The sequence below is a fragment of the Lathamus discolor genome, chromosome 11 (genome assembly GCF_037157495.1).
Source record: "Lathamus discolor isolate bLatDis1 chromosome 11, bLatDis1.hap1, whole genome shotgun sequence".
Classification (NCBI taxonomy): Eukaryota; Metazoa; Chordata; class Aves; order Psittaciformes; family Psittacidae; genus Lathamus; species Lathamus discolor.
In genome coordinates, this window is record NC_088894.1 from 3,943,902 (window position 1) to 3,954,831 (window position 10,930).

The 10,930-nt window shown below is 42.3% G+C and overlaps 2 protein-coding genes across 4 annotated transcripts in view; one reads left to right on the forward strand and one right to left on the reverse strand.

Annotated features, from left to right (window-relative positions):
- Positions 1–5,913, reverse strand: part of SLA2 (Src like adaptor 2) — a 105,840-nt gene extending 99,927 nt beyond the window's left edge. Inside the window, exon 1 of the mRNA XM_065691203.1 lies at positions 5,909–5,913. The gene's annotated coding sequence lies outside the window, so the exon portion shown is untranslated. The remainder of the gene's footprint in view (positions 1–5,908) is intronic.
- Positions 1–10,930, forward strand: part of RALGAPB (Ral GTPase activating protein non-catalytic subunit beta) — a 56,025-nt gene that overhangs the window by 39,658 nt on the left and 5,437 nt on the right. For all 3 annotated transcript variants that reach the window (XM_065691188.1, XM_065691190.1, XM_065691189.1), the window contains exons 23-29: positions 387–545; positions 3,188–3,353; positions 6,388–6,510; positions 7,204–7,340; positions 8,100–8,208; positions 9,863–9,941; positions 10,445–10,593. In XM_065691188.1, the coding sequence (XP_065547260.1) occupies positions 387–545; positions 3,188–3,353; positions 6,388–6,510; positions 7,204–7,340; positions 8,100–8,208; positions 9,863–9,941; positions 10,445–10,593 (922 nt within the window). The remainder of the gene's footprint in view (positions 1–386; positions 546–3,187; positions 3,354–6,387; positions 6,511–7,203; positions 7,341–8,099; positions 8,209–9,862; positions 9,942–10,444; positions 10,594–10,930) is intronic.

A 10,930-nucleotide genomic window follows, 5' to 3' on the forward strand; every position in this document is an offset into this window, starting at 1 on the left:
AAAGTGTTTAGTATTTTGCAGATTTTTGGTGTATAAGTTAATAAATATGTAACTACATATGTGATTGTGTGTAGTTGTGATAGTTTGAAAGTATCTGCTGCTTCTGTTGTGGTAGCTAGCACTCCTTTTGAGCAAAATGTTATGTCTGTTTCACTGTCAAAATACCATTTTTAATTTATGAGAAGAGTAGAATGCAACAAATTGTCAAAGTATGGTATTACTCACAGTTACAGGATTATAATGTGTCAGAACTTTATGTATGATTTTGCTCTTAGAAAAAGGAATTAGTCTTTTTATAACTTACTGGATTCATATAGAAATCATAAAGAACTTTTCCAGTTAGGAAAGATGGGGTTTTAAGCTGTTGAACTCGGTCTGTTGGATAGGAACCTGCTAACAGTCGTCTACCTCCTCACCTGATTGCACTTGACTCAGCTCTTCCTGGGTTTTTTGATGACCTTGGCTACTTGGATTTACTGCCGTGTCGTCCTTTTGATACTGTTTTCATTTTCTACATGAAGGCAGGCCAGAAAACAAGCCAGGAGGTAAGTGAAGGCATAGAGTGCCAAATAGCCCTTATTGCCTTGTTTCTAGTATTTCTCAAGTTCTGCTAATGACTAGAGTGGAGTATCAGACCCAGGGGTTCTGGGCACTGTGTTTAGTTACAGTGTGAGCTATAACATGTCACTGTGTACTCCTTTCATCTATAGGTTGAGATATGTTACCCACATCTAGGGTTTTGGTAACATCTCTTATATAATTAAAAATATATATAAGTACATATTTAATATATTAAAATATTCACAGTATTTTTATCTGTTCTGCCCTTGTTGTCACTATTCATAGAGTTCAAAGATTCATATCAGAAATGCATTTCAAATTGGCTCAGCTTGCAGGGCAGGTTGCCGTTTGTTCTCAGCAATGTGCAGTGTCCTGGTTTTGTCCAGTTTGATTCTATGTTAAACACTTGTTAAAGGAATGAAAAGCTTCTGCAAGTAAGAAAGTGCAGCTGCTTTGCAAGTCTTTACATTACACTATTTGTATTCCAATGCAGTCAGGTTAATCAGGTTGATTTGTGCAAACCTAAATAGTCACTTCTTTAGACAGTGACCTAGAAACTCCCTAAGACAGCTTATGGGCTCATCAGAAAAGGCTATTTCTGTAGTACCTTCTCCCCATTCCATTCATAATTCTCGTAGCAAAGAGTAGAAGCATAGCTTCCATAATAAATTATTATGCCATCTCCTCGTGTCTCTGTGAACGCAAAGTTGACAGAACGTTGCAGCCAGGATCGTGCTGTTTGTGAGTTTTCAAGTTGAAGTTCAGAGTAGCCAGTACCCAGTCTTTCCATCTCCAAAGTCAGCTACCGAGCAAGGTATATAAGTTTTGCCTTCCAGCTGAAATGTGCTCTTGCTGAGCTAGCAGAATGCTTTTTTCCCATCTGACGCTTATATGCTATTATGGATTTAGACAGATGTGATTACTTAGTCCAGCAGAACTTGCCAGCCTTTGGAAACCCAATTAGCATGGGGTTTGCCATGTAGATTTAGTAAAATCTTGTGTTTGGGAGATTCTGGATGTATTTAGACACAGTATGAAGATGCCACTCCTGCTTCAAGATCCCTGGACATTTTGCTGTGATTTCTAAGCCTTTCAGGTTGTGCAAGGTCGCAGTGGCAGTCAAGTTAAAGTACTTGTCTCTGTGGATCAGGGCTGAGTGAAATACTGATACTGCTCCAATCCTTGAAAAGACCTGTAGTTTATTTCTGTCCTGCATTGTTTTCGATATATAACCATCAAGGGAGGAGGAGATGGAAGCCAAGTTGTGACATGGTTTGTGCTTCTAGCAGGGCTGGCTGCCTGGTCCTACTCATCTGTCTCTCTCTGTGAGTTCATGCCACTTCAGCTCAGGACTTCATTCTGTTCTGAGGTGACCTGCTGTCCTTTCACAAGGAGTGATGTCAGCTGTGTTTTATCTGATGCTGCAAAGCCAGGAATAGTGGCATCTAGCCTGCTATTTATTGCATTAGCTCCAAATATTTTTCTGTGGTGGTAGGTTTTACTCTTGAGAAGGTTCTCATGGCATTTATTTATACATGGTAATGAAGCTGCCTGTACACTTTTTACATCATTTTATTTCACATCATTAAATGTCCTTTGAAAATCCCCCCTTGTCCTTGCTTTGCTGTAAATTCTTTTTTTGAATGGGCTTAGGTATAAAACCATACAGTTGTATAAAGCCTGAGCTTGCCTATTTTCTGAAGTTGCCTTCTAAACTGCATTTAGCTATGCTTCAGAATGAATTGAGATACAGCTTCAATGAGCTTAGTGATGAGAATAATTGTAATATTGCAATGCAGTATGTATAGCCACTGCTGAATACTGTATGAGGCATTAGGGTGGGGTGCCAGGACTGTGTGGATGGACAAACCAAAATCAAAGATGCTCCTGCCACAGAATAGATTCTCACATAGCTGGAGAGGGTGGATGCACAGCATTGTCTGTTCCACAGATCAGTGGTTCTGGTAGACCAAATCACAAACCATCCATGTCTCCCCATGTGCCAGTTGGTGGAGGTCTCAACTTAGCGGACAAAAATTACCTTTGGATGTGGAAACATCCCAGATCTTTTTAAGAAGTAGGATTAAGGTTTGAAGCGAACAGCACAGAACAGTGACATTTAAGTGCTTGCTTGATCCTGCTGAAATAGTTTTGCAAAATCAGTTTTGTAACTTAAGGCCCACAGTCTGAATTGCTGGATGTCATATGCAGGTGAGTAGTGATAAAACACGGTTCTCCTCAAATTTCCCCTCAGTTTTGTAGTGAAAATTGACCAGAAAATTCTCATGTTACTTTTTGTGCTAATGCAGAGTCTGTGCTGAACAGTTTTGTGGCCTTATCCCTAATGAGTGGATAAATCTCCAAATTGCCATTTCTAGCAGTTTGATTAACCATTTTACAGGCTTTGACAGTGATGGCAGAGAGACAAACTGGTAGAACAGGACATTGCCAAGCAGGATGGGAGGCTGCTGGGCAGCAGGAGTGGTGTCCTGGGGTTCCAGGCTTGCTGAAGAGCTGGTGTTTGGCAAAACCATGTTGGTCACATTAAATCTTAATCTAAAAAGTGGGGGGAGAAGAGACCTCCTGAAGTCTCCTGTATTTACCACAGTACTGCTGGTTGTTTCAGATCCTGAAGAACATGGAGTCTTCCAGAATTGTTCAGCCACACTTCCTGGAGTTCTTGCTGTCTCTTGGCTGGTCTGTTGATGTGGGGAAGCACCCTGGATGGACTGGCCATGTCTCCACAAGCTGGTCAATCAATAGCTGCAGTGATGAAGAGGGACCTGAACAAGGTAAGACATAGTAAATGGTTAAATTAAGAAGTTTAGGCTCCTTTAGTAGACAGTCAATTTAGGTGTTCAGGAGCAAAAAATTCTATCTAAGCACTTGCATATTTTTATTAGAGAAATGCCAGTGCTTACTAGAAAGGAATGTGTAAATATTTGATTAAACTTCAAGTCAAAGTGAGCAAAGCTAATGTGTGTCTGTTACTGGGAGGAAGTAGCCTCAGCAAGAAGTATCTCTGTGCTATGTTTTTAGCAGACTTGATGAGTCTTTGATATGTTACCCAGTATTTGGGTGAAGTCAGATACAGATTGTGCTGCATATTGGCAAGTAGACTTGAAATATTGTGTGGTCTTTAGTGTTCTGTAAGTAGATTAAAATAAGACGTAGCAATAAGTAGTAAGTTAGCTGTGTAATTGTGCTTGCTAGGGAGTAATAAAAGCAAGCTGCTGTTTGTAGGTCACCATAGTTGGAGCCCACACACAGCTCTTCTGTCCTGCTTAATTTGCTCTGCTTTTTTCCACTAGAGCAGCTCCTCCTCTGGGCTTGTCATATACTACCTCTCCCCATTCTGTCAACCAAAATGATCCTCAGGGTGGTGAATTGCTATCCCAGGGTGGAGGTTGAGTTAGTTTCTGCCTGGAACAACTGAATTGGATCACCTGAGATTGACAGTGTCTGGGCTGGTTTCAGTGTGGTTCATGGTCACTACTCCAAAGGGCCAGACCCTTTTCTTGGTGATCTTCAGAGCCTCAGCTTTCTGCTGTGGGCCACCCGAAGGCTTTGGCCAGGCTGGTCGAGCTTGTCCAGTGTCTTTGATCTGGCATTTCCATCAGATACAACACTGTTACTGCATTTGCTTAAGCAACTTTGCTTTCCCTTCTTTGTGCCTTAGAAATGCTCTTCACCTGTAACTGAGCCACTAAAGGCTATTCATTTGTAAAATGAAACTCCAAACAGTTGAAGGCTTGAAATGTAGGGGAGATGCTGAAAGGCATGGCTTTCCCTGAATAAGTCAGGGGAGGTTACAAAACAGCCAGGTCTTGGTTTGATTTTCATTTGAAGACAGGATCAGACTGTGCTTTACTTGAAGGCAAAACCCTCTCCCTTCCCTCTGCAGTTGGCTGTGTCAGTAAAGCTGTGTGGAAGGCAGTGCCCAGGTGAGGTAACTTGGTTTGATGTGGGCTTTGTAATTTGGATGTTTTTTTCAGCCCTTTGGCTTAGATCTCAGACCACCAAATAGTTGAATTAATTCGACAGAAGGAACAGAAAAAGCATTCAGGGGTGGGAAGGAGGAATGTTTCTAGCCTGGTTCTGCTGTTGGAAAAATCCATGAATGGAGTTGTAGCTTTAGCAATCAATGGCTTAAAAACTCAAATGGTAGATTTGAAGTAGACTTGTACAAGCTTGTAAAGGTTGCTTTGGTTTTCCTCCAATATTTGCTGTGATTGAAGATACTTATTTTTTTAAATGGATTTTCTGTTTGTGAATGGCTCTGATTAAAAACCCATTCATGAGTTTACATCCTGGCTGGTATCAGCAATAGTCTGGGCAGCACCATGGCAGTGATTATCTTGTACTTGGAACTCATGAGGCTGTACCTCGAATCCTGTGTTCAATTCTGGGTTCTTCACCACAAGAAAGACATTGAGGTGCTAGAGTGGGTCCAGAGAAGGGCAACAAAGGTGGTGAAGGGTCTGGAGCACAAGTCTGATGAGGAATGGCTGAGAGACTGAAGGGGGTCAGTCTGGAGAAAAGGGGGCGGGGCTCAGGGGAGACCTTCTTGCTCTCAACTACCTGAAAAGAGGTTGTAGTGAGATATTCAGTCTCTTTTTCCAAGTACCAAGCAATAGGACAAGAGGAAGTGGCCTCAAGTTGTGCCAGAGGAGGTTTGGATTTGATATTAGGAAAAATTTCTTCCCTGAAAGGGCTGTCAAGCACTGGAACAGGCTGCCCAGGGAAGTGGTGGTCACCATCCCTGGAGGTGTTTTAAAGATGTGTAGATGTGGCACATAAGGACCCGGTTTAGTGGTGGACTTGGCAGTGCTGGGTTTACAGCTGGACTCAGTGAACTTAAAGGTCTTTTCCAGCCTAAATGATTCTGTGATTCTAGAATAGCTTCCCATGAGGCATCATTAAAATCAATTCACAGGCATATGCTTTGGGTTTGTTTCCCTGCTCACTCCCAAAAGCAAAGAAGTTCTTAAACAGTTGGGTTCAGGTTGTGGTGCTGCTCCCTGAGGGCTATGGGCTAGAGAGGCAGGAGCACTTCCCTGACAGTGAAGCATGGCTTGGAGGCTCCTGTGTGCCTCTGACCACCTCTCTGTCAGCATGCTGAATTCATTGCTCCATTGGTTTTGCTGAGGCAGCTATCCCAGGAACCCCCTGTAAACTGAACAAGGAAATAATTCAAAGTCCTTGCTAGTCTTTCTGGAGGTGACATGGGGAAGGCAAAGAGGGCTGGGGTGTCTTCCTCTGCTGTGGAAGCCTGATGTACTGTGGTGAGGGAATAAATGGGAGCTGAGAACGAGGAGCTTTCTTGTATTGGGTTTGATTCAAGAGAGCCTCTTGCTGACTCACCTTGGCAGAAGAACAGGCACAGAGGAGACACTGTAGAAACTGGCTTGAATTTTAGAATAGCATCAGAGTGAAGTTAGAAATGTTAGAACCCTTTGGAAATTTAATGACTAACTGAATGTCTGCTGGAGGGACTGGTTAGAAATAGCTACTAGATAAATTCTTGTGGCAGACATGATTACTAGACTGCTTAATCCAAGGGAAATAGGGTATGCAGTACAATGGAAATGATTTCAAAGTAAATCCTCTCCCAACCCAAAATGCCATTTCCTTCGAGATAATAAAAACTTATCTGAGAAAGGTTAGAACCTATGAGATTTGACTGTGAAATCTTCTCACTTTAAAATGAGATTTGCGTGATTTCTTCTCATTGTTTTCACCTTATCTTTGAAGGCTGTTTCTGAGGCAGTGTATAAAGAGGGGGAGTTTCCTTTTGACTAAACTTTCCTTTTATGTCCATTTCAGATGATCTAATTATTTCAGAAGATGTTGGGGCAAGTATCTTCAACGGGCAGAAGAAGGTGCTGTATTATGCGGATGCCCTGACAGAAATAGCTTTTGTTGTCCCATCCCCAGTGGAGTCCCTAAGTAAGACCACTTTGTACATGCTGCTTGCAAAACCAAAACGTTTTTTGTTCGAGAGCTTTTTCAGAAGGGAAAAACTAAATTAACTGGTGCTGTGCCTGGCAAGATCCTTGTCAGAAAGCTACTGATGTTTAAATTACAGCATTCTAATCCTCATACTCCTTCCTAAAGTGGCATCTCTTCTGTGCCCTTTTTCTCAGTCTAAGCCTCAATATTGCTGTGCCCCTGGGTGCATTAGTTTGGACACGGGGTTCACCATCAACTGGTGATTCTTATTTTCTTTTTCCTCTCCCATCCTGATGACGTGCTCCTGCAGCACATAGAGGAGCATGTACTCAACTGCTGTGTTAGGTGAGCAAGAGTTTTCACATCTTTTGCACACTCCCTGGAATAAAAGGGCTGTGAGGAAATGACAGCCATGGAAGGCGGAGACTCTGTTCCCTAGGAAATGGATGGAACAGTTCTAAATCCATAGGGAGTGTTTTAATTGCAGTCTGTTTCTGGAATACCTGGCAGTTGTCCATTGCTGACTCTTCTTCCTGCTTTTGAGTTCTATATTGACTTGACTGTAAATCTATGTATGTTTACTTTCAAAAACCTTGTAAGGTTTTGAACCTAAAAGTCTTATATATGATGACAGCTTAAGTGTTTTGGCAAAAGAAAAGACAAACCCTACTTTTTTCTTCTGGCTTACAGCTGATTCACTGGAAAGCAGCGTTTCTGACCAAGAAAGTGACTCCAACATGGATCTGCTGCCAGGAATATTGAAGCAGCAGTCTCTGACACTTGAACTCTTCCCCAATCATACAGACAATCTTAATCCCTCCCAGCGGGTAAGCAGAAACTTGCACTGAAAAATAAAAGTGACTTTTTTCTTTCTCCCACTGGCAGTGCTGCAGCATTTTCTGATAGCAAATGATTTGGTTTCCTACCATTTGGAGCTACTCATTCCTAGCTATTAATCTTTGACATCTGCTTTGATCCTGCCAGAATTTGCACCTGCAGTAGGAGGTTGCAAGACTGCATTCATTATAAAACTTAAATATGCTAAATAGTAATATTCTACATCCTGAAATGCATGCAGGAAAAAATCTGTGCAGTATTTACAGAGTAATTCTTCCATGCTTGGAAATTTAGGATGAATAGACATGGACGCTTTTTGTACCTACCCAGTTTAAAATGGTATGTGCCAATTCTGTCTGAAGTATCAGATGTGAAATTGCGTTTGTATGGTAGCAAAGGAGAAAACCATGAACTGCTCTTGGTGTTAGCAAAGGATTTAGAGTGCTTATTTCACATACCGAATTCACTTCCAAATGTATCTTCAGTAACTGGTGTAAGATCTTTGAGAACAGTAAGAAAAACTTCAAGCGGTTCTTAAAGATGTAATATATTAATTTATGTTGAACTTAAATGTTGTGAAGACCCAGATTACTGTGGGTAGCTCCACAGGAGCTGCCCCATCTCAACAGCTGGTAGAGGTTATATCTATGTAAGACCTGGAAGACTGCAGAGCATCAGTGGAAATGCTTGTTGGGTGCATTACTGGATTCATATTTGCAAATGCTGCTCTTCCCTTGTGTTCAAAACAGCTCAGTCCTACTTCCAGATCCAAGAGGGTGCCTCAGGGCCGGACCATTCCACCAATGGGACCTGAAACCAAAGTGTATGTGGTCTGGGTGGAACGTTACGATGATATAGGTGCGTAGAAGTTCTTATTGTTCGCTAAAGTAATGACAGGCCAGGAACCAGAGGAAAAAACTTTGTTGTGTTCCTCTGTGAAATGCTAAATCCTTACTAATGTCTGTAGCTGACACAAAGAGTGTCTTCTAAAAGAGTTCTTTGGTATTTGAGTGGTGGTCCTTGGGAGTACATGAATCAGTGGCATGCAGGTCTGGAGATTATTTTAGCTCTGGCAGTACATGTGAAATGCTGTCATGCACTTAAAGCTGAATGCACAAAGAAAATGTGCACCCCTGGGTTTGAGTTCCTCTCAGCTGCCATCTTCTTCCAGAGGAAAACAGCCAAGAGAAGAGGAGCTTCCTATAAAGCGTCAGTGTAAATTCTCAAGATGACCACAGCATTTCCCTCAGAGCTTTACCTGGATCAGGAGGCAGTCATTAAGTCCTGCAGCATCATTTCCTTATCTGGACATTGACCCAGAGTGTGTACCCTTAGCTTCAGGAGTCCCTCAGCCATTTCAGTTCCCAAACTGGTGTCCCTGACCCACTTCTTTCTTGGGTGTCAGCTAAAGCCAGCTCACTGCAGAGGCAGCAGCTGTGCTACATGCATGTTTCTGCTTGGCTGCTTCTTTCAGCAGCTGTAGGAATCTCCCAAAGCTCTGAGCCTGAAGGTGAAGAAATGAGTTTGTGAGCCTCAGTAAGAATGGCAGTTGGATTTGTGGGGGAGTTCTTGAAAGTGGCTCCTAGCCCATAGGCTTTGCCTTATGCTTCTGATGTTCCTGGCTTTTGCTTTGTGCTTCTGGTAAATCTTTGAATCTGGACAGGGAAAAGCTGTCACTTTGTAGTCTAGGCTGTCACCCCTGTGCCAGCTGCCTGCCCTCCTTGTTCCTCTATCTCGAAATACTTCCGTGGCCCTCCATGCTAGCTCCAGCTTTTGTCTACTCTTAGCATCCAGCTCTGATAGCACAAGGTGTTTTCAGGCCGTATACCCTTTCTGCTGGAAGAGGTGTCAGCATTGTCCTTCTGTTTGAGCTGTACTTTTATGAATGACTGTCAGCATCTCTCAGTTCCTGCCCCTAAACAAGGTAATGGGAATTTTGACATCCACTTTCAGGGATCTGGGTTCTTACTTCCTCCTCCTGCATGTTCATTGTCCAGTCACTTGTTACGAAATGCGTGGCAGCAGAGTTGCAGGTTATGAGGATCTAAGAGCTTGGATTTGAGGAAAAATACCACATTTGTTGGAGCTGAGGTGTGAGCGGCGGTATCGTTGGGAATTCCCAGCACTCTTCCTGAGGCTGATTGCTTCTGCATAGGTGAAGATGCTGTGCATAATAACTTGAAAGCTCTTTCTGTGATTGAAGTACTTCATCTCCTTCCTGCTTTCCCTGTTCCTCTAGAGACTTGACCTTTGGGATCGAGAGAATTGAGGGTCTGGGACATGTGTTACCTCTCTGGGTGCAGGGTGACTGCGGTGTGTCTATACACTCCATGAATTCTTAATCCTAAAAACAGGCTTTGCATTGCTAGCAGTGCAAGAACATCCATGGTGTAAGTGCTTCAGGACTGCCTGGTTTTGACTGATGATAAATTATCTTTGTACAAAAACAAAACAAAAAACAAACCCCCAAACCCAGGAGCAGATAAACTTTATTCAGTGCATCTTCTTACAGAAAACTTCCCCCTCCCTGATCTGGTGTCTGAGACGAGCACTGGTGTGGAAACTACAGCCAACAGCAGCACTTCCATAAGGTAAGACTGCTCTTATTCTGGTGGTTTTTCTTGGTTCTTGTGGACAACAGTTTAGGCTGCACTTTAGAAGAAGTCATGGCTGAGATCATTTGCATTCTTCAGCTGTACCGAAAACCCTAGGCTTTAACTCTGTGTTAAAGACAGATGAGTTTCCTCAGTGGATTTCTCTTTTTCCCGAAAAAATTAAATTGCAGTGATACGAAAAGCTCCTTAAACCTAAATTAAGGAACAGAAGATGTGTAGTTCATATCTTAGTCTATGATGAGCCTCTCTCCTGATCTACTCCCTTGTGAGGCAGTTAATGCTGTGTGTGCATGAGGCTTAAAGCCCTGTCTGCAAGGACTCTCATTCTGTGGTGACAGAAGACCATAGAAGCAGAAGAGTTGATTCATTAACACTCTTTTTAACATTCTTTTTAATACTTCAAGTGGTTGTTTTTCACCTCTAGATTAATTGAAACGGTGCTATAAAACTGATGTAACAGTTGTGGCTTTTTCCTTAAGGTCTACCATTCCTGAGAAGGAAGTTCCTGTGATCTTCATCCATCCTTTAAACACTGGCTTATTCAGGATAAAACTACAAGGAGCAACTGGGAAATTCAATATGGTTATCCCATTGGTGGATGGAATGATAGTCAGTAGGAGAGCTCTTGGTAAGTTAAAGATTTTTAGGAACACTCATGTTTTGATATATTTTTAATAATAATAATGTATCTGCTAAGCACATGGTCTGGAATCTTTCCTTGGAAAAGCAATGGGCATGGCAAAATGAAATAAAAACCTGCTTTTTGCAGCAGCGAAAGTATCTTTTGGTAGCAGGAACAGCAGAGGGAGCAGGTGGTCAGCACTTTGCTGGCACCATAGCAGGGCTCCACTTAATTGTTGGAGAGAAGTGAAGGGCTGGAACTAGTAATAGTGGAAGGAAAAGGTAAATACCTCTTATCTAGATAAGAGAGATAGAAATGTGACCCTAATGTTTAGCATTAAGAG